Genomic DNA, 21769 nt, shown 5'->3' on the forward strand with positions numbered 1-21769 from the left:
ACAGCTACTCCTTGTCTGTAGCTCCATATCTGCAGCCACAAAGCTTATCTTGGTCACTGGTCTGGACTATTGCACAGCTGCGCCTCACACAGCCCAATCCAGCAGTATCTTTGCGGCTAAGGACTCCTACATACCATCATCCTTAGGATTGACTCGACAGTCGACAATACCTTCCTTGGCCGGCGGGTGTTTTGGCTGGCGAAAAGGGAGCTTTATCACCCGCTCGTACTGTGTAACGCAGTGCGCGGCGATTCACAACGAGAAGCCGATGGCATCAGCACATCAATCAGCTAAAGTCGGAGACAACAGTATCCCCACAACGGGTGACATTGCGAGCCGGAACCGTCAGCATGACAAGGGACCAGCCTTGATCGCGGTCGATAAGGTACACACAAAAGAAACGATCACCGCACATTGGCGTGACCTGCAACGGCAGGCCACATGCTCGTGCGACCAGGCTTTGGCCTGTGATGTCGAGATTCCATAGGGAGACCATGTGAGAACACACGGTCTTCGGTCTCAACCGTACTGTCTGGTACTGGATCGATGCTATCTGCATAAACCAGGATGATGGCTTCGAGAGGGGACATCAAGTGGCTCGGATGGGCGACATCTACTCCGGCGCATCGATGGTACAGGCTTACCTTGGCATATTCCCTTCTTCCGAAATGCCCAGCGCTGCTATGTCCAAGGCCATCATGCGTCACAACATCTGGTCTCGAAGCTGGATCATACAGGAGCTAGTAAGGTCTCGTGACTACATGTTGCTCATTGGCCCGGAGCATGAAATTGGCGGCCATGCTTTCCGAGAAGACGTTTGGACAGAAGTCAGAATACTTGAGCTTGCTGGAACCTACGGAAATCAGGCTGCCAATAACGTCAGTAGCATGGTTAGCTACTGGTACCAACTAGTGCGCTTCGGGCGGCTTCCGCACATCCTTGGCCTGCTCGAAGCCATCCGCTCGAGGGACTGTACTGATGGGAGGCACTCTCTATTCTCAAAGCTCGGCGTGGCAAGAAATGCTTCCAGTCACGTACCAAGTCCGTCATACGAGTTGGAAGCAGGAGCAATCTTCACGGACTTTGTTCGTTCGTATTTCACCAACACAGGGTCGTTGTATATTGTCTGTCTGAGCGGCCCCACAAATATATCCCTACCTTCCTGGGTACCTGACTGGCCACGACCGACTGGACGACAGCCACTGCTACTAGGGTTTGGCCAGAGCAATAAAGCTTCAATGACCGAACTCGAAAACATAATCACCTCATCGGCTAGGTGGGAACTCGCCGTGACTTTTCCAGCAGATCATGTAGAATTGAGCATGCTTGGCTGGGTTGTTGATGACATTGGAGACTATGCGGACCATGTCGACGCTACAAACCCGCTCTTAAATGCGTTCAATCTGTTCTGGGGTCTCGACTATTTCGCAATCCTTCTGTCCACGTTGACCGGCGCACAGAAGAACGCAGATGGTGATGGCTACCTGATACCACCTGGAGAATACGAAGAGCTTGCGCATGTCATGGCCCATGTCGATGGAGATCGTGCCAGTCGCCATGGTTGCGAAGATGCTTGGATCCTAGAGCATAGCGAGGCTGTGGTATGCGGCAAGAGCATGCCAGCGTTGGCGCGGGAGTACCTGGTGATTCGGGGAAAACGTCATCGCACATCAAGTGGCTTAAAGCGATCGACCAACATCTTGATCAACAAAATGAGCGCCGGTCGCAAATTGGCAGGGACAAAGCGAGGATGGCCTGTACTGGTCCCGACGAACGCGGTTGGTCGGGATCTTATCTGTGTGCTATGGTATTGTCCCGTTCCTGTGGTTCTCCGAAAAGTCCATGATCATTACATTCCGGTTGGAGAGTGCTATCACTATGAGCATATGAGCCAGTTTTGCCACAACAGGACTGTCTCCAATCGTGATGACTCAAATAGCAGTGACGAGGATAAGCTTCTACCTGTTCTACCCCCATCGAGCGTACAACCGATGTGCTGGGAGAATTTGTATCCTGAAGGCAGGCCATACTCAAGAGAACAACCAGACACATTGTTCAACATACGCTGATGAAGGGGACGCGCGACTGTCTCGCGTCTGGAACAATTCAGGAGAAAAGGAATGCTCAGGCCGCTTTTCTTGCCAGGATTGTCATAAGCTACCAAGTTGCGCACGTTGCATGACATGCTGCACCTCATGTTGTCCGCGGATCCCGCACAGGGAGGAGACTGCTTACTAGACGCTCTTCCTTTGGCGGAGCTCGGAAGAGATTCGATTTTGCAAAGCCACGAACGATCTCGGGCTTGTGTCCTTGAAGCTTGCTCTGATCATGAGCTAGCAAGGAGGCACACCTGCGCTGAGGCGGTTCCTTGTGTCCCATTGATGCAGTGGACAACCATCCCATGCGCTTGAACTCGTCGCGACGAGTATGTGGGCTATTCTTCTGTCCGTCAACAGTATGCATAGGTACAGCTCTTAAAGATGTTCCCGGCCTTTGGACTTAGGAAAAGCGTCTGGCCGCACCGTACCTTGCTCCAGCAATATTTGCCTCGGTTTTGCGGCTACACAGCATGTTTACGATCCAGATGCTGGACGCTAATCACGACGGGAAGGCCGACAGCAGAGCGAAGTACGCCCTCTTGGTGTCGGCCTCCCACAGGAAGCCGACGGGCGCAGCGTTGCAATGAGCTCAAGCAGCTCTGCATGGTGGCGCAGTTGGCGAACCACCGGTCGGAATCAGCTTGTATGCTCGCTCAATACAGTGCGGATGCTTAACAAGGTTCAGGATCCTGCACATAGCCTCGCTGGCGATGTCGTATCAAGCAGACTGTAGTGATTCGTTTGGATGGTTGCTGGTGGTGTGGCAGAGTCATGTCCCATTTGGAGCCCTCGGCTGTACCCATCAAAGCTTGGGGCGATCACGGGTCTGGAGTTGTTACACGACTGCGCCTCACGTCTCAATCTTGGTTCCGACCTCGACTTTCAAACATTGTCGTATCGCCGTCCTCGCGCTCTGCTACCAAGACTTCTCCCGCAATGGACTCGGATGCAAACGACAGAAGCCAAAGAGAACGCCCCGAGCAGCAAAATCGCGCGTCCAGCAGCAAACAACGCAAGTCTACCGCCATCACAGAAACGAGAGATGGTTGTCGAGCAGGACCGGTCTTGATCCAGTGTGGCGGTGGTGAGACGGCGGACTATGGAGGGCTCTACCCGCCCTTACAAGCTGGCCAGATCAGGCTGTTCACGATTGCGCCTCGGGAGACCCGCGACGATGAACTGCGACTTACGTTGCGTGTCTGTCGTCTTTTGGATGTCGATGACGACTACATAGCAATCTCATCCACATGGCTCGACGAGGTGTTCAGTGTCACTGCTCAAGAGCAGCGATCGCATGTGTCCGTGATCTGTAACGGACGGCCACATGCTCGTGCGACGAGGTTGTGGCCTCTACTTGAAAGACTGAACGGGAAACTTCAATACATGTCATTATCGTCTGATTTTTGGCTCGATGCTATTTGCATTAATCAAGACGATCAAGCCGAGAGAGGTCACCAGGCAGCCCTGATGGGTGAGATATATTCGGCCGCCAGCATAGTGTATGCTTACATTGGTGCCGAACCAGAAGCTCGGGGCAGCAAAGGCGACGATGTTGATGTGTTTGCAACCGTGCTACAACACGACTACTTCTCACGAAGCTGAGTTATCCAAAGACTGGCCAGGTCCAAGTGCTTGAAATTCCTCTTCGGTGCTTGCTACCAACTTTCCGCGTACGAATTGGAATGCAAGCTTGACTATGGGATTGTGAGACATGAGATCGCGAAGGATGACCGGGCCGTACATCTTCGTTACATTTTCGATCTACGAAGCTGGTCCGAAGAACAGTCCGAAGACGCAGTCGATGCTCTCGTGCCGTCTGATTCCCTCATCCAGGTTCTCGGAAAGAAGCGCTCGAGCAAAGCAACCGACACAAGAAATGCCGTTTTCTCGAAGCTTGGGCTGGCTCGAAACAGTGCTGCCCTCATCGTTCCATCCTATGACCATGGGGCTGCGCAAGTGTTTACCAACTTTGTTCGGTCCTATCTCGAGAAGGCTGGCTCCCTCTATACCATATGCTTAGCCGCGTCAACAGGACTTGAACTCCCATCCTGGGCTCTGGACTGGTCGCGCTCTGCTGGAAGGTACCTTCTACTTTCAGATTTCGGTGATGTCGGGTGGAATGTCCCTCTTCGACACTTATGTGAGCCTCAACGCTGGAGATACCGTGCCTTGGAAGCCAGCAGTGAGGCTGCCACCAACGAAGTAGGCGTTGGTGTGACCTTTTCCTCAGATCTTCGTGCCATGGTATGCGGCTGGGAGGTAGACACCATCGTCTTTTCCACAAGTGATGTCGAGACTGATCACGATCGGCGTTGGCGAGACCTACCATTGGTGCTACAACTTATTGTTGACACCGTGATACCCTGGGAAGGCCACTTAGACCGCTCCGTAGCGGACAACAAGTTCAGCTTGGGCACCTATATTGCGTTCGCCAAATTCCTCTTGCGCGAACACCACCCGGCGAATACCTTTGGAAGATGGGCCGCAGAGGTTCGAGAGGTCTTTATCAATGGGACCAGAGTGAGGTCGTGGGCACAGGAGTATGTTGATACACACCGCCGGTTCGCAGACTTCACATCATGGATCCGTTACTTGCATGTTCCCCCACTCGAGCACGAATGGGAGTACATACGTCGCGCCTTATGGCATCTGTGCGCTTCGGTGCCACTCATGGGCGAGGGGCGTAGACTGATGGCCACGAAATGTGGACTGCCTGTGCTTGCGCCAGAGAACGCGAGAGATGGAGATATCGTGTGTGTACTTTGGCATTGCCCAGTGCCTGTCATCCTTCGGCAAGTTGAGCATCACTTCGTCTTGGTTGGGAAGTGTTGTGTCCACGGATACATGAATGGATATGAGCTCGGTGATGAGGCCTATCCGGAGGGGCGGTCTGAAAGGCTCAAGCAACTATGCTGGGAGAAGCTAGCAAGAGAAGGTAGACAAACGGCCTCGTTCGAGATCTGGTGATACGCGTGCTTGGCCTGCACTTCTTCAGGCGGCACACTCGTTCGGTGGACCGGCTTTGATTATACACCACGCGAGCAAGAGCTTGTCGAGTGTTGTCGCGTACTCCAAGCTTCATCACGACGACCCACGCGGACTGATGGAAAGCCTGATCGAGTAATTTACGGCGGCCACATCTATCTCAAGTCAAGCGCAGCAGGCGACGTATCAGCACGACTGTACGGCACCCGCCGGTAGTGGCAGCATACTCCTCTCCTCGATGAGGGCATTTTTACCGGTCAAATTCTCCCAGGCTGTGCGTCGACCACGGGACGATGATGGTGTCTGGCTCAGAAGCTGACAAGGAAGGACCAGCTTGAGTATGTGAAAGCTCAGGCTTCCAGGATGGCATAATCAAGAGTCCAGCCCCTGCTGATATTGCGCATGCCGTAGACTGCAATAGCTTATGTAGCCCCATGTTCTCTCACGGGCTTTGCAGACGCCCATTTTCCTCGGAGGCTGATAAAGGCTTCGAATACGACATCGCGAAGAAGTTGAAGCGACACACTGACATGCTGCTGGCTTCTTGGGAGGAGAGATAGAGTAGGCTTGTGAGTGCGGGATGACAAAGGGAGAATGGGTGCCGGGACTTACGATGACAGGAACGAAAGCAATGTTGCACCAAAAGAAGACGAAGTAGTCTTCCAGGCGATGCAATTGATCGTGGCAGGGGCGAGCTGGACGACGGCGTAGCTGAAGATCCAGTTGGAGGAGGCGCTGAAGCCGTTGGCTTCTGTGCGGATGAGAGGTAAGTGCTGTTCGCGTTGGATTTCTGAACAGACATTGTACTGGTCTAAAGCCTTTCTTTATAATGCTTATCAGGTACAGGACGGTACTAACTTCGCACCGAGCCTGTTCTGGCGACTCTTTTGCACGTCACAGCGAAGACTTCGGCTCTGTCCTCGCCATTACAAAAAGCGCCTTCGCCGTCGCCAACCCCGTGCCCCTCCCATCATCAAGCACACCCTTCACAAAAACCTTCCTCCCACTGATCTCCGTCACCCAAGCCCGCGCTGAGATCACACAAGGCGTCGGAACCGGATTCTTATAGTCTACATGCAAGTACGCCGTTGATGGAGCCGTGGACTGGGACTCCCGTGCCGCAGACGTGCCAGTGATGTGATCAAGCACCAACGAGCTGAATCCTCCGTGAGCACGTCCCGACTTCCCGTCAAGACCATTGCCAATGGTTATGATCAGCATGTCCTCCACGCCACTGAGAGAGTCTGGTTCTAGGCAGGGTCGGCGGAGCTGGATTCTTGCTTTCATGCCTTCAGAGTGGACGAGGGTGTCGTTGAACATGGAATTGGCGACTTGTCCATTGTTCTCTATGCGACGAGTCTCTGTGATGATGGTAACGTTGGGCCCATTGAGTATTGCTGGTATCCATGGGAGTTGGAAGTCGGGGTGGTTCTTGCTCGCTTCGTCGGAGATCTTGTCGTGGTGGCGACGGCCTCCTGCTCCGGACATGATGTGCTAACAGCTACTGCCTACATGTAGGCTTGTACGCACACTCGGACAAGTGAAGTCGATGTCAGTCTGATGGGAATCTAGGCCGAGGTTGTTCGGTTGTTCGGTTGTCGTTCCGGCGGAGCCAAGGCCGCCCCATGTCCCTCCCATTGACAACCAACATCAGCTTCTATCAACATCACAGCCTTCTTCATCGACATGATCATCGCAGGAGACCGACATGCTCGACGACACTAATGCCATTAGATCCGTCCCAGCAAAAGCTCCAGCTGCAGGACGTTCTGCTAGTCTCGTACCACAAACGAGTCAGGACCTTGGTACTGTACTCATGCAGGACGGTCGTGTACCAATATGCCAGGGGAGATACTAGTCGGCAAGTACGGGGCTGCTATTCGGCCAGTACACTGCAATGATCAATCTTGAGTTAACCAACGCCGTGTACTGCTGTGCGAGTGACTAAGCAAGTAACGACCATCTTGCACGTCGCCGTTGCGCCTCGGGGAGGGCATATCGGCGGGGCCCCTACCCCTGCCTCGTAAGGGCCCCCCTCCTACTCGTTACCGGCTCGAGTGCGCGAAGAACAAAGATGCTAGAGGTCTTCGAGGTATAGTGTTCAATACTCGGGATAACGAAAGACTCGTCTAGAAGCTGGGGATTCCGATATATTGACCTTGCTACTTGCCGACTAGTATCTGCCGGCGCTGGCATAGCCAGCGCCTCTATTCCACAGGATGCTACACGCGTCGAGCCACGACCCAGATAGCCCTGGCTCAATACACTGCTGATGGCCGGCATCGTCCAAAGAAGGTCTCGCCAATGGCACCACTCTCTGCACTCCATCTCTTGGCAGTCTTGGTATCTTGAACGCCTGCGGGGAAGCACATCGACTCTCGCACTGACTCGAAGATCCGTCCATGTGGCACAGCGTCTAGAAGCTCGTTCTCTGCTTGGCAACACCATTTTCTTACCTGTTGTGGACTGGCAAGCGAACATCCTGCGTGGCCAGAGCGTGGGCTCCACGTGCAAGCATGTGCGGGCGCAAAGTCGAGCTTACGATTTGCCAGTCTGGCTAACATGCTCCCTCACCCATGTCCAAGAGTCTTGGTTTTGCTCTTGCAGAGCTAAAGGTAACGGTCAAGACGGTAGATGCTCTTGAAGCTGTTGTGCAACGACCGGTAATATGCTATTTCCTCCTGTATATAGAGCGGGCATGGCCTCTGCATTGTGTCGATCATTCTTCTGTCGCGTGGCTTTGCAACTCTAACGATCTTAATCGAGATGAATAGATTCAAAAGCAGCCCACCTGAGGCACAGGTCGTATCATCAGAGAAAGATATTGGGCATACCAATCATCTCGAGCAAGTCTCCAGTAATGAGGAGCGTAAAGATGGTGACCTGGAGCAAGGCGCTGGGCAGCGAGACTGGACACCGGAGGAGGAACGCAAGATAGTGTACGTCGTAACAAAGCCTACCATCAACAACAAATGCTGACAACAACTAGATGGAAAGTCGACTTCCGCGTCTTCCCCATGCTCTGCATCGTCTTCGGCCTTTCGCTCCTCGACCGCTCCAACATCTCCGCCGCCTTCATAGCTGGCATGAGCACGGATCTCGAACTCACTGGCACCCGTTACAACATTGCCCTTTTGGTCTTCTTCATTGGGTACGGCCTCTTCGAGCTCCCATCCAACTACATCATTCGCCGTCTGGGTGCGCGCTGGTGGCTCAGCTTCCTGATCACCACTTGGGGCGTATGCGTGCTTGGAATGGGCTTCATCGACAACTGGAAGCTGTTGTCAGTACTACGTGCACTGCTGGGTGTCTTTGAGGCCGGCCTGTTTCCTGGAGCGGTCTTTATCATTGGAAGCTGGTACCGGCAGTATGAGACCGCGAGGAGAATCAGTATCTTCTACATGGCTGCGCTGCTTGCGTCTGGCTTTGGCCCGATCTTTGCGTACGCTTTGTCGCTGATCAGTGTGGGTAACGGCAAGTACCAGCAAGGCTGGCGATGGTATGCACACCTCAAGACACCCTCGCTGCGTTGCTGACAATCACCAGGATCTTCATCATTGAAGGCATCGCTACCATCGTTGCTGGCTTGGTCTCCCCCTTCTTCCTCATCGAGTTTCCAGAGAAAGTCCGCTTCCTCACCGACCGCCAAAAGTACATCGCCCTCGAACGCCTTCGTCTCGAGAAAGAGAACCGCGAGATCGTACACCCCAACATGAAGCAGACCCTCGTCATGCTCTGCGACTTCAAGCTTCTGCTCTAGTACGTCCCACCCCTCCTCTCCACTCCCCGCATAACTGATGACGCATTCACAGCTCCATCAACTACTTCATCGCCGCCTCCAGCGTCTACAGCCTCGCCTTCTTCGCCCCCGTCATCCTCCGCCAAGGCCTCCAATTCTCCTACACCAAAGCCCAACTCCTCTCCTCGCCCCCCTACATCTTCACCATCTTCGCCTCCATCGCCGCCGCCTACGTCTCCGACAAAATCCGCCTCCGCTGGCCCATCCTAAACTTCCAAGCCCTCATCGCCATCATCGGCCTCCTGGTCGTCCTCTACGCCAAACCTCCCGGCGTCCGCTACTTCGGTCTCTTCCTAGCTACCTACGGCACCCAGGGTAACGTCCCCGCGACGATATCGTATGGCCAGAATCAGACTGCGAGGTTGGAGAAGAAGGGGATTGTGGCGGCGGCGATGATTTCGGCGGGGGCGATTGGGGGCATTTGTGGGAGTTCGATTTTTCGGAGCCAGGATGCGCCGCAGTATTTGGCGGGGATGTGGGCGACGATTGGGATGCAGTTCTTGTATATTGTGAATACGAGCTGTTTGAGTTGGTATTTTAAGAGGCAGAATGCGAGGGCGGACAAAGGGGAGGTGGCGGTTTTGGAGGGGGTCGAGGGGTTTAGGTATGCGCCGTAGTCTTGTGGTGAGAAGGCACGACAGTGAGGAGAGATGGACATATGTTGGATGCAGGATAGATTCCTGTTCTCGCGTTGACTTCGTGCGAGGTCTTGAGATAGCATCGTCTCCATAGCTTACTATGCTGCCCTCCATACCGACCATCCACAAGTGCGTGAGGCGCCAACGTGCAGAACTCATCCATCAACCCAGTCATTTTCTCGTGCCCTCGTAGTATCTACATCGTGCCCTGACTTTCCCCCACCTCACCTCATCGCGAGCATCTTCTCCACGCTGACGATCTGCTTCCCCATCACCTTCACCTCAGCTTGCCCACGTCTAACCCTCCACGCATCCTGCCACTCATGGACCCAAAGCGCAATTAGATGACACCTCGACCGCGTAGCCTTGAACCTCCGCTGCCGGTAAAGCTTACCACGCTCACTCATCTCGAATTCTAGGCACGCTGTGTCCTTCCACAGATCCTGAAGTCCTCGCCTTCCTGCGCTGGGATGGAGGATACGGGAGAAGTAGAGACTTCCAACCTTATATGCGGCTGCTTTGAAGGTCGCCAGGAGCTGTTGAGAGGCATTTGAGGCGATGTGGAAGAGGAGTACTCTATCGATGTAGAGTTTCTGCGCGACGGCTTGGAGGCCTTCGATACGGGCTAGGGCGGGAATACAGCCCTTGTACTTTGCTTGGGCAGTACTGTACGTGACGAAGCGGTAGATCATCGCGATGATTACTTCTGTGCAGATTCCGAGGGTGGTGCAGGTTGAATGTAGAGACTGCATAAAATATGCTGCTAGCGGGTAGAGTTCTGAATTTCTCCGTCTTCGTGATGGAGAAGATTGGGCGAGGTCGCTGATGCTTTTGTGTAGACCGTGGATGTGGAAGCGGTCGATTTTGGAGAGCTTGATGTCAGTGGATATACCATAGTCCGCTGCAAGCATGTAGGTCATGATACGTTGAATGCGCACGACGTCGGCTTCGTAGACGTCGTGGGGGACGTAAGAATCTGGACATTTATGGGTGGCGAGATTATTGATTTTACTGTAGAGGCTGGTAAGGAAGCAGCAGCGTCCTTGGGCAGGACAGCGTTGTAGTGCCAGTCCTGGGTGGGTGAGGCCTTGGTTGTTCTTGGTAGAGAAGATCATTTCGCTGGTGGTGTCGAGGTCCTTGATGTGGGCCTCGGTTGTCGTATGTAGACTTGCTGTTGCTTGTAGTCGTCTTGGCTATATTTGGAGTGGTGGTCGATGGCTCGATCAGGCTTCAGTCGTAGTAACAGCTTGAGTTTCAACTTGGATTGTGTGATGTGTACGACGTGCGAAAAGTAGAAGAAGATAAGGAAATTCTCGAAGACAGCTATACTCCCATCTTGAGGACATTACCAACAACTCACATTGTGTTTTAAGCGCAGCAGCCAATGGCGAGCATTCAACATCGTCGTCCTCAAAGCTTAGCACGGGGACGTTGTGGAAGTCTCCGAAAGCAGAGAGGGTAGAATCAAGCGCATCTTGTATGACCTTGAGGAGCAGCGGCCATATCATGGATCTGGTCAGCAGAGTCCCAGCCTGGCGTACAGCTTCGTGTGGGTACTGATGAAACCTGCGGGACGGTCGTGGCAAGAAGGTTCATACATGGTCCGGAGAAGAGCTGGATAGCAGCTCTAACTTGGAAGCTCAGCCTGTTGTAGTCTACGCCCCAAGAGTCTTTCGATTGTCCAGTCTCGGGAGTGTGTCAGAGCATTGTGTTCAGAAAAGGCTGTACTCGGCGGTAAATGGCACAAGGTGGAGCCATGGTCAACCGGATGTCCAGTGTATATCAGTCGAGAAGGATGATTGCGCACACATTCGTTCACACCCGACCGATTGAAGACTGTCTGGTCCGGATGAGACGCAAGGAGGAACTCGTGGTGGGACCACGACCGTTCCAAGGCCGACTCGCACAGCAGGCCATCGGCGACAGATGATGCGCTTGATTAGAACATGCTGGCTAAATCACATGCAAAGGTGAGATGAATGTTCGATCGTGAAGGAAGAGTAGTCGAGGTGAGGAAGGTACGTATTGTAGCGCGTGTCTAGCGCGTCAGCATGCCAAGACATTCGTTGATGATCAGCAGACGCTCTTGCTCCAACCTGGATGATCAACGCATCATCTCATCTCCACACTCGCAACACAATGGGAAAGCGACGCAGGGAACGCGACAGACCCAAAGCAGGTCCCGAGGCCGCATACGACCCAAACAAGCGAGTGCTGTTGAGCTATGCATCCGACGACGAGCAAGTCGAGGACGCGTCTGAGCAGAAGCAGAACGGCAGCAATGACACTCCAGCCATCGATGCGCACGTCTCGAATTATCAATTCGACGAGTACCCGCACGAGGACGACGAGGTCAAGCTGGGCGCCACGGAGGACACGGCAGACCCCGAGGAGCCGGCGCAGAGTATAGCCCAGGGCGAGGATGTAGAGGAGGCGGCTGGGCCTTCCAACAAAGATGAAGAGTCGGAAGGGCGTGTCAGGCAGGATCATGTGACTGGTCAATTCACAGCACTGGGGCCAGATCCGGACGAGGAGTACGACAGCACAACGGAGGAAGCGATGGCATACCTCCGAGGCGTGCGAACAGAGCGACAAAAGCTGCCCGAAGTATTGACAGCGAATGGCCAAGTCCCTCACGACACGAATGGCGATGCCACAGCTGACGACCTCGAAGGTGACTACGACGAAGACGAAGGCTACTTTCTCGAGGATGGGGGTTACGTGGGGGCTCCAACCAGCGATACAGCTGTCGAAGACGATCGCACCGACCCACAAAAGGCCTTCACTGCTGCACTGAGACAGCGCTTCCTCACGCAACGCAAGCAACTTCACTTACCCACGACAGCCGACGCACTTGCTGCGCTCGGCGATGGTCGTCCAATCTCGTTTCCGAAAGGTAACACCAAGGCCTATGCAGAGTGGCATCGCCTGCTTTCATCGCAACAACCGAACTTGCCCCAGCTGAGATCACTCGCGCAAGAGACTGTTTTCGATCTGCTCGCACTGTTACAAAAGCACTTGATGCGCAAAGACAAGAACATCGACAGCAGTGCCAGTGCTTGGATCTGGTCGCTCCTTGCCAGGCTTGACGATGTCGGCAGCATGTCGAACGATCAGGTCTACCCGCTTCGAGAGTTTGGGAAGAGGGCACTGTTTTTGCAGCTGTCCTTCCTCAAGCCTGAGATTGCTGCGCAGCTGGAGGCTGTTGGTCAGACTGGCGTATCAACTGGCGACGAACATGAGGAATTGCAAGAGGCTGAGCTTGATGAGGCGGACCGCTCGTCTGCTTCTACGCCTGCGATTTCGCGCGACCTCGTCACCGATAATACGCTCGCGACCCTCGACACAATCCTAGTCGTCATTGGCGAGGTCTTCGGGCAGCGTGATCTGCTGGACTTCAGACAACCTTGGGCGGTTGCTGCTGCGCCTACGTGAGATGTCATCATGACTAAAGATGGCATGCGCTTCGACTCTGTGAAGACATGTCCGGTCAAACATTACTCTGCAAGCATCCACAGCTTGCACTTGCCAGACTGGGACAGCTCCAAGTCGGGTGGAGCTTGCCCGCACGCGACAACCGTTACTTGCGGCTACTGCGTCGGCCAATGCATACCATACCATTGCGGGCACTTCAGATGCGCTCTGATTCTATGTAGGTACTGTCAGATTCCACTTCTTGCTCCTTTGCATCCCGTCTCACCCTCCACACTCTCTTGTTCCTCCACAATGACCTCCATTTCCGACATCACGAACAAGCACCGCCCCGACCTAGCACCCTACGAAGAGCTCTACAAATACTTCCACGCGAACCCCGAGCTCTCCAACCAAGAGAAAGAAACAGCAGCCCACATCTGCAAATTCCTCCGCGAGAACATTTCCCCGGACTTCGACATCCGCCCCAACATCGGCGGCCACGGCATCGCCGCACTCCTCCACAATGGCTCCGGCCCAACAGTCCTCCTCCGCGCCGACTTCGATGCCCTCCCCGTGGAAGAACGAACAGGTCTCCCCTACGCTAGCAAGAGACGCATGAAAGACGCCGATGGGGTGGAAAAGCCGGTTATGCATGCGTGTGGACATGATATGCACATCACCTGTCTCCTAGCTGCGGCGCAGACTCTGGTGAGTTGTAAAGAGGCGTGGTCGGGGACGTTGTTACTGGCGTTCCAGCCTGCGGAGGAGAGGGGGACGGGGGCACAGGCTATGGTTGACGATGGGATGTATGATCCTAAGAAACATAACGTCTCCATCCCGGATGTTTGTATTGGGGGCCATGTTATACCGTGGAGGGCGGGCGTGCTGGGGACGAGGAGGGGCTTGATGGCGACTAGTGCGGATAGTATGCGCGTTACATTGCATGGAAGAGGCGGACATGCTAGTATGCCGAATAAGCTCATCGACCCCGTCGTCATGGCGGCAAGCACGATCATGAAGTTGCAGACGATTGTGAGTAGGGAGATCGATCCAGCGGACCATGCAGTCGTCACAGTCGCGAGCGTGCAGGCGGGTGATGCGGAGAATGTGGTGGTCGATGATGCGAGGTTGGCCGTGGACTTCAGGGCTACGAATCAGAGGACGAGGGACAAGACTATGGCGAGTGTGAAACGCATCATCAACGCCGAAGCATTGGGGAGTAATGCCGTCAAACAACCCACAATAACTCTAACCCGCTCCTTCCCCCTCACCATCAACGACGACGCCGTCACTCAAAAACTCGAAGAAGTCTTCACCTCCCACTTCCCTTCCCACCCCAAAACATCCTCCGACGGTTCTTCCTACAACAACGATTGTCCGAAACTTACAGGATCCGAGGACTTCAGTATTCTGGGCACTGCGGTCGATCGGCCGACGAGTTTCTTCATGTATGGGGGCACGAGCCATGAGGTGTGGGATAGGGCGGAGGCGGCAGGGAGGTTGGATGAGGATGTGCCGGTTAATCATTCGGGGCTTTTTGCGCCGGTCTTGCAGCCGACGTTGAGGGTGGGCGTGGATGCGTATGTGTGCGCTGCGTTGGGGGTTTTGGGGAAGAAGTAGTCATGATGAGGATGGAGAGGCGGGAAGCGGATGTGGGAGATCTGAGATGGATCGGGGTCGCATACATCTTGCGGCTCCAGGGTGCTACTGTACAGTCTGAGTTGATATAATCACCTGTGCGGTACATCTACACATCGACCACTTTTCCAATCTGTCCCTCGGTTCATGGTTTTCTCTTTCTCTTCCAGCAATACGGGACTGCTCGAAGCCTGTTTGCTACTAGCGATCATGGACAACACCCAGAAGCAACGAAGGCCCAATGCTACTTCTCTGCAGCGCTTGCAGGGCGCTATGGACCTCACGCTAATCCTCAAGCTCGATCAATGCCTGACCACCGAACTGGCCCTTGTCATCATAGAACAAAGTCTCCCACCCTTCAGCCCGAGACCGCTGCATGCTGATCACGCCTAACGCAAGCAAGGTCTGCTTAATTGTGCTGCCGATCAAGGCAGTGAGACCAGTCATGAGGATCTTCCTGTCTCCGGGCCGAACATTGTGTCGGCGAGGATAGTAGATCTCATGGGCTTTCACGGCGTCGTCTCTGATGGCAAGAATCTCTTCAAGCCTTGCAATGGCGCGCATGGTGTCCGTTACGGTGTAGAATGCAACGACTGCGAAACCGGCGGGTTGACCAGCGCAGTTGTGGAGCACGCATAAGCCGAGTACTTTGACGGGATTCGGTGCGGTCAGCTCCTCGAAGTGTGGAGCGATGTCTGCTGCCGGGTCGTACCAGTTGCTGATGAGTATGTCCCTGGATGCCAGCAGGTCAAGCTGCCTGAAAATGTAGTCGAGCTTGGGGCCGTGATCTTGCTCATACACTGATAACTGTTGATCGACGTATGCTGCGGTTGTGTCTGCCTCTCGCTGTAGAGTGTTCATCTGTTCTTCGAGTCGGACAGCAACAGCGCTTGGTCCCCGGCGTTCTGCCTCTTTCACCTTCTTCTCAAGGCGCACAATATCCTTCCGATGGGTCTCGCTTTCCTGCTGCAACGCTTCTGTTTGCTTCCGAGCCTCCTCTGCATCAATAGTGATGGCTCCAAGTCTTGTCTCCAGCTCCCCATTCTTCGCCAGCATCTTCTCGAACTGTTCTTGCAGCGTCTGCACCTGCGCAGTCAATGTCTTGGTCTTTCCGCCCAGCATACCCTCTTCTCTTGACTTGGCCGCTGGTGTCTCCGGCTCCGACCCATTTTCCCGGTTGATGGCGGTCAGAATCTTCGGTAGGATTGTGTTCAGCGCGTGGACTCCTTCGAGCAGTTGAAAGAATTTTGGCATTTGCAAGTGGCGGATGTCTCCACGACTACCCTCCTCGCAGTAATCTCCGAGCCCAGTCATCAGCTCATTCTGTACGGCGGACGCCACTTGATTGAGCTTTGCCACATCGATGCCAGAAATGCTGATGGAGTTGTCGGTGGTGAAGGTGAAAGATACTGCGCGTGGGTCCACCATCGTGGCGTGATGGAGTATGAGACAATCGCACAAATGAAGAAGTTCTGCTGTAAGTGTCAGCCAAAGTGAAGGTTCCGTAGTGGCAGCTGCTGAGGCAAACGCCAAACGAAGAGGAAGCGCCAAGACAAAACGTTGTCTCGAGCATCTACGACTTCATTTGGTAGCACCTTCACCAAGCACAAGACATCAAGGGATACTTCGAGCGGTATCACAGGCAGTCTCGACTTCTACAGCATCACCATCTTCGCGTGGGTGGCACACATTTCGAATTCTTGGCATCACATGCAGTGCCCCACACAACATCCAAAAGTTGCCAGCAAAATAGTATAGCAAGAACTGAAGCGTATGACAAGTCACCATGCACATTCAATAGTATGGGCCGATCCCTATCGACACCAAAAAGTGCAAAAGATGAAGCCCCCGAATTGTCGCACTTCGGGAGGTCCTATCTAGGTATCACAGTTGTGTAATGAACCTGTTCGCATCGTCCTGAGCACCTGCGGGGATCGTACTCATATGTTCGCCGTTCGACCGCGTTTCCACCATCTTCGGGGTTCATGGTTGCGGGTTTTTGACAGACAAGCCCAATGTATCAATTAGTGCTATCACCTTCGGGGATCGTGACCTCGCACTGTCGGTTGATTGATACAATTGCCCTAGTTGGGTTAGGGGTCACTGGCTTATGTTGACTCGCCTAAGCCAGCGACTGCTTGTTGATGAATAAGCTGGTCGGTGGAGGTGTATGTAATGTTTTGCGGCTGGGCGCGGGAGACTGCGGCTAGCGATGGTCCAGTGAGGTGGCTTGAGCTGACGTTGATCACGTTCGGACTCATCGCCAATTTCGACACCCAGTTCTCGGTACAGTTGGATCTGCTGCGCTCCCGCTGGCGTCTTCACGTTCGCACATCTAGTTTCAGGTGAGTGGCGCGCGACAAACCATTGCCTGAGAGTCCAGCTTGGTAGAATCTGCTAGCTACATCACTTGACCAGTCGAGTTCACATCCAAGGTCTGCAATAACGGGCCACACGCCGTGGTGGCAAGGGCCCTGACCTTTTACATCGTACTGCTCTTCCGTCGGGTTCAATGTGCACGAGATCATCACTGACGGTGAGAAGGACCTCCGAATGCTCGCTCTGCTCTTCAGTCGCCATAAACGGACGATCCCACTTCGAAGATGCCATGTTCGTCTTGTCCACGACTTGCGGTTGGTGACATCGCCCATCAAGTGGTGCAGCCTGTCCGCCGCTCGACCTGCTAAGACTATTCGTCCTGCCAGAGCCAAACACTTCTTGACACCGGGATACCGCAATCAAAGGGGTTCTTTCTTCTCTTGGCGTGAGGCGGATGAGCTGCGTCTTGCAATCTTGGACCACTTCTCGGCCATCGGCACCAATCCAGCCAAAGCTGAGATGTCCACCCAAAGCGATGCTATGAGTGAGTAGTGGGTCGTTTACACGACCTCTGGAGTGCTGCAGCATTACTTCACTCGAGGATGTGCATCCCTGCGCAAGTCATTGTTTTCGCGCTTCGGCATCGGGCAAGTCCAGGCCTCCAGAAGAAGGAGGCACGAGGTAGTTCTATCGCGAGCAGACTCCATCCACCGCCGGATCACATCATATTGGCCACACATAGCATGTTGCACAATCAAGAGTCCAAGTGTCGTTGCGGCAGGGGCGTATCTCGGAGTAATGGTTTTTCCGTGTGTCCGGCCGAACTTGCCTTTCACGACGCGCATTCCACCAGAGCGATGGCTGAGACTTCTCACTTCCCCATCAACAACATCAAACAGATCATCTATCTGTAACTACTCTCGCCATACTTTTACCGGGCAAGGTGCTTTTACACAGTGCGGCACGCTCCTAAGCGGCCGTGAGGTGGAATGTCAGCCAAGGTACACTCGTCGATGCGCGTGTCGGCCCCGAGTAACATCAAGGGGCCTTTAAAGACCGTGGACAAGGTTTTCTCCCATATTTGTACTCTGCCAGATGGCTGAGGTGCAGAGATCGGGCGTCTGCAATGAACGCGAGTCTATGCGATGAGACGGCAGCTGCCGCTCGACATACTGTGCCTCGTTGCGATTCAGGCATCAGCATGATGGAAGTCATGCAGATAGACAGTCCAATGTCTTCTGTGACTTGGTCTCACTGACGATTATCCTGGGACGATGTCACAAACTACTTTTACTACACCTAGGATAGTGCACAATATGCGGTCTACAGAAGTCTTCGCATATCCTGCTTGTGGCGGACATGTACGCAAGACTGTCTCAAGGGTCGAACTGGACTGGATTGGCCTTACCGTTGTCTCCGGAGACGAACTGTCAGACGAAAGCACGCCAATCGCCGTGAACAAAGATCGTGCACATCGCGATCATCATGCAGAAGATGCCTTTGCCTTGAGACTGATGCAGATTGGGGGCCGCTGGTGGCCTAGTCAGAAGTTCTATAGGCATCATCGCACGAGCGACTATCCTTATGGGTACCACTATCCACCAGACCTGGACGTTGGCATTACGTCTGAAGGAGGTATTCTCATCTTAAGGACCCGGGGCGAAGACTACAAGTTCATTCACATGCCGGATGATGTACCCATGAAGCCGGACACATGGTCGAGACTACGACTATGTTCCAGCATGCGAGAGCGATGCAGCGTGCTCCGAGCGTTCGGAGCAATGGCGTACACTTCGATGCATAACTGTCCGGAATTGCCCAGCATCCTCGAAGAGGGAATCGCAGAAAGCTGGCGTTACGAAGAGCTCATGAACAGAATGGACAGTACGGAGTATCTGGACTGGTGGCTAAGCAGCAGCTGAGGGAAGCACAGATCCCTTGACCTGAAACATTTTCTACGTCAAACAGTGTGAAACCCACACGGGAACATGGCAGAGAGTGCTACACTGGAGAGACGGCATTGGCTCTTTGTCTTTGATGTTCAACTTGGGCACATTAAAAGGTCAGAGCACTGGACAGAGTCTCTGCGTATCTCAACAACAAGTCGAGCTTCACGACCATTACCGCAACATCGGCATCGATTAATTGCCCTGGCGGCCACATTTGTTATCCCAACATCACATCAGACGCAATGCCGGTCGATCCCAATGCCGGTTGCAATCTTGACATTCCGCTACAGAACTGCACAATCACGACCTGCCTAGCACAAGGAGCTGCATTCAACTATGTTCCGCACTTCGGCGGAAACATATTCTACATGGTCTTCTTCGCTGTGTTCATCCTACCACAACTATGGTTTGGCATCAGATATCGGACATGGGGCTTCATGATCGGGATGATCCTTGGTCTAGTCCTCGAAGTCGTCGGCTACTATGCCAGGGTCGGACTGCACGATGATTCATTCTCAAGTAATGCCTTCATGCTGTACGGGTCTCCTACGCAAGATCAAGATTGGAAAGAAGGTACTGACAGCGGCTGCAGGTATCTCGTCGGCCTCACCATCGCGCCGGTCTTCATCACCGCCGCCATATACCTTTGCCTCTCCCGAATCATCGGGCTCTATGGCCAACATCTGTCTTTTCTCAAGCCTCGGACATTGGCGCTCACATTCATGGCGTCCGACTTCTTGTCACTGGTATTGCAGGCAGTCGGCGGTGTCATGGCGAAGGCCGCAACCTCGGACCTGAGAGATCCTCAGCCTGGCACCAATGCGATGATTGCTGGCTTACTGCTCCAAGCAATCAGCCTCGGCTTCTTTGCTGGCGTCTGGATCATTTTCATGTTACGCGTGAGAAGCGGCATTCCCGACCAGACTGCGGGGAAACGAAAGGTTCGAGAAAGAGCATTCTTCCCGGCGTTCATGATCGGCCTCGCACTCGCTACTGTCGTCATTGAGATCCGGTCCATATATCGAGTTGCAGAGCTATGGGGCGGCTTTAGCGGAAAGTTATGGAATGATGAGGTGGACTTCATGGTCTTGGATGGCGTGATGATGGCGATAGCCGTTGTTCTGTTGACCTTGTTTCACCCTGGCATAGCATTTGCTGGACAGTGGAACTCGAGTGATTGGAGCTTACGGGGAGGAGATCACGATGACAAGTCTCCGCGATATGGTCTGGGGCCCGAGCGCGAGATGGATGACCTTTGGCGACGAGGCGGGAGAGAGTACGAGAGAACGTGAAATCGAAAGGTATGCGAGAAGGAAGCTCTCTCGCATACGTGCTTATCTATACTTGCGATGTGGTTGCCACATTAGGCTTAATGATCGCAGGATTCCTTTCGTTACATCATCAGGCAGCACGATATTGTAGCTCTGCCGTGACGGCAAGAGACAAGCATTTCAATCACAACGTAAGCTGCTACTCATCTGGCTTGAGAGCTCAACATGACTATGCAGGCGCACGGCTTCGCATGTCTTCGGGCATACATCAATACGCGCTGCTACGTACTCCGTTCATCATGGCTGTCCCCAGACACCCAGCCAACCTCCACGAAATCGTACGGGCGGACAGACCTCTTCGCTAGTCGTGTCTTCATACCAAAGTCAGCTTCGACCACTGGTCAAGCCCAGCGGCTTCCGCTCGTCATCTGCGTGCATGGTGGAGGTTTTATCCTCAACAATCCGTCTTTCGACGATCCTCTCGCTCGACGACTAGCTGACATCGTCAATTGTGTCGTCGTGAGCATCGACTACCGCAAAGCACCGCAGAGCAAGTTCCCCGCAGCATACAACGACATCGTCGAGCAGTCTCTCGCGGTCATCAACGACAAAGATCTTCCTATCGGCAGTACAAAAGTTGTACTCTGCGACAGCTCAGCTGGAGGTAACCTTGTCCTCGCCGCTGCACAGCATCCAGAAATCCGATCGAGGCTGGTAGACGTCCTCGGACTGTACCCGCTCTGCGAAGTGGGCATCTGCTAAGGAGAAAATGGCGACTCGACCAGGCCCTTCTGTCCCGGACTTTCTCGGAAGTAGTTACGATAACGTGGCGAAACTGTACCTAGATCAAGCCAACATCACTTCTTCGACAGATGTGCGGCTGAGTCCTACACATTCTGCCGAGCGGGAGGACTTGCCAGCAAACGTGCTGCTGATCGGGTGTGAGCATGACATGTTGTGTCGCGAAGCTGAGGTTATGGCTGAGCGACTTGCTGATCATACCGGAATCATCCATTGCCAAGCGAACACAAGGCTCCCACTGTGTGCTCACTGTGCTCGCAGACACTGCAGACCAGACCCAGGATCTAGATCCCACGAGATCTTTTCAAATCCGACATCCGTCAATGTTTCTCGGCTCGACCGACGTGTCGGTTCTGGTCCTGCGACAAGTCTGGTACCGTGAGTATATCTGAATAGTCCTTGGCACCTGACCAGGGTTCAGCACAGACACGAGAACCAATTTGGCTTAGCACGAAATACCCAAACTACAAGCTTTCGCATGGTCTTCATGTGGCTGTCGCATAGCATATACTAATGCTTTAGTCCGGCTACATTCCGAGATTGCATAAGCCTGGATTCGCTCACATTCATGAGTCCCATATGTGCAGACACTCGCACTCAATGCGAGCTTCAACACTATCGCGCGACCACCACGTGTAGTCGAAGTCAATCGCTATGAGTGAAGATGGTAGCCTATGATCGCTTTGACTTTTTACTAAGCACCTTGCACAGTCCAGATCATGTCGAGCGATGGCCCAGCTTGCGATCGAACGGTATACTATGTCGCCGTCTCTACACATGGCGTTAGTCGTTCGTATGTACGGCGATAGAGCCATGAAGTTGACGTTGGCAACAACGTCTGGCCGCCGATGGACGG

General features: G+C 53.8%; 11 protein-coding genes across 11 annotated transcripts; 8 read left to right on the top strand and 3 right to left on the bottom strand.

Moving 5' to 3' along the window:
• Positions 1-602: 602 nt before the first annotated feature.
• On the top strand, positions 603-2069 carry CLAFUR5_14204 (uncharacterized protein; the record flags this gene model as incomplete). Its single annotated transcript, XM_047913352.1, has 1 exon — positions 603-2069. One exon carries the CDS (start codon positions 603-605, stop codon positions 2067-2069), a length of 1467 nt encoding a protein of 488 aa, XP_047769488.1.
• A 966-nt stretch (positions 2070-3035) lies between these two features.
• CLAFUR5_14205 (uncharacterized protein) lies at positions 3036-3701 on the top strand (the record flags this gene model as incomplete). The annotated part of the gene is made up of 1 exon (XM_047913353.1): positions 3036-3701. One exon carries the CDS (start codon positions 3036-3038, stop codon positions 3699-3701), a length of 666 nt encoding a protein of 221 aa, XP_047769702.1.
• Positions 3702-5978: 2277 nt separating this feature from the next.
• On the bottom strand, positions 5979-6572 carry CLAFUR5_14206 (uncharacterized protein; the record flags this gene model as incomplete). The annotated part of the gene is made up of 1 exon (XM_047913354.1): positions 5979-6572. The coding sequence occupies one exon, from the start codon at positions 6570-6572 to the stop codon at positions 5979-5981; it is 594 nt and encodes a 197-aa protein (XP_047769704.1).
• Positions 6573-7850: 1278 nt separating this feature from the next.
• Positions 7851-9500, top strand: CLAFUR5_14207 (MFS transporter prlL; the record flags this gene model as incomplete). Its single annotated transcript, XM_047913355.1, has 4 exons — positions 7851-8023; positions 8074-8583; positions 8631-8843; positions 8897-9500. The coding sequence occupies 4 exons, from the start codon at positions 7851-7853 to the stop codon at positions 9498-9500; spliced, it is 1500 nt and encodes a 499-aa protein (XP_047769703.1).
• A 245-nt stretch (positions 9501-9745) lies between these two features.
• On the bottom strand, positions 9746-10636 carry CLAFUR5_14208 (uncharacterized protein; the record flags this gene model as incomplete). The annotated part of the gene is made up of 1 exon (XM_047913356.1): positions 9746-10636. The coding sequence occupies one exon, from the start codon at positions 10634-10636 to the stop codon at positions 9746-9748; it is 891 nt and encodes a 296-aa protein (XP_047769273.1).
• A 1024-nt stretch (positions 10637-11660) lies between these two features.
• CLAFUR5_14209 (uncharacterized protein) lies at positions 11661-12956 on the top strand (the record flags this gene model as incomplete). Its single annotated transcript, XM_047913357.1, has 1 exon — positions 11661-12956. The coding sequence occupies one exon, from the start codon at positions 11661-11663 to the stop codon at positions 12954-12956; it is 1296 nt and encodes a 431-aa protein (XP_047769700.1).
• A 291-nt stretch (positions 12957-13247) lies between these two features.
• Positions 13248-14555, top strand: CLAFUR5_14210 (N(alpha)-acyl-glutamine aminoacylase; the record flags this gene model as incomplete). Its single annotated transcript, XM_047913358.1, has 1 exon — positions 13248-14555. The coding sequence occupies one exon, from the start codon at positions 13248-13250 to the stop codon at positions 14553-14555; it is 1308 nt and encodes a 435-aa protein (XP_047769401.1).
• Positions 14556-14858: 303 nt separating this feature from the next.
• Positions 14859-16001, bottom strand: CLAFUR5_14211 (uncharacterized protein; the record flags this gene model as incomplete). The annotated part of the gene is made up of 1 exon (XM_047913359.1): positions 14859-16001. The coding sequence occupies one exon, from the start codon at positions 15999-16001 to the stop codon at positions 14859-14861; it is 1143 nt and encodes a 380-aa protein (XP_047769402.1).
• Positions 16002-18166: 2165 nt separating this feature from the next.
• Positions 18167-18814, top strand: CLAFUR5_14212 (uncharacterized protein; the record flags this gene model as incomplete). Its single annotated transcript, XM_047913360.1, has 1 exon — positions 18167-18814. One exon carries the CDS (start codon positions 18167-18169, stop codon positions 18812-18814), a length of 648 nt encoding a protein of 215 aa, XP_047769394.1.
• A 269-nt stretch (positions 18815-19083) lies between these two features.
• CLAFUR5_14213 (Efflux pump himE) lies at positions 19084-20133 on the top strand (the record flags this gene model as incomplete). The annotated part of the gene is made up of 2 exons (XM_047913361.1): positions 19084-19376; positions 19434-20133. The coding sequence occupies 2 exons, from the start codon at positions 19084-19086 to the stop codon at positions 20131-20133; spliced, it is 993 nt and encodes a 330-aa protein (XP_047769395.1).
• Positions 20134-20337: 204 nt separating this feature from the next.
• CLAFUR5_14214 (AB hydrolase superfamily protein) lies at positions 20338-20874 on the top strand (the record flags this gene model as incomplete). The annotated part of the gene is made up of 1 exon (XM_047913362.1): positions 20338-20874. One exon carries the CDS (start codon positions 20338-20340, stop codon positions 20872-20874), a length of 537 nt encoding a protein of 178 aa, XP_047769392.1.
• Between the last annotated feature and the right edge of the window lie 895 nt (positions 20875-21769).

Source organism: Fulvia fulva, chromosome 13 (assembly GCF_020509005.1).
Source record: "Fulvia fulva chromosome 13, complete sequence".
Classification (NCBI taxonomy): domain Eukaryota; kingdom Fungi; phylum Ascomycota; class Dothideomycetes; order Mycosphaerellales; family Mycosphaerellaceae; genus Fulvia; species Fulvia fulva.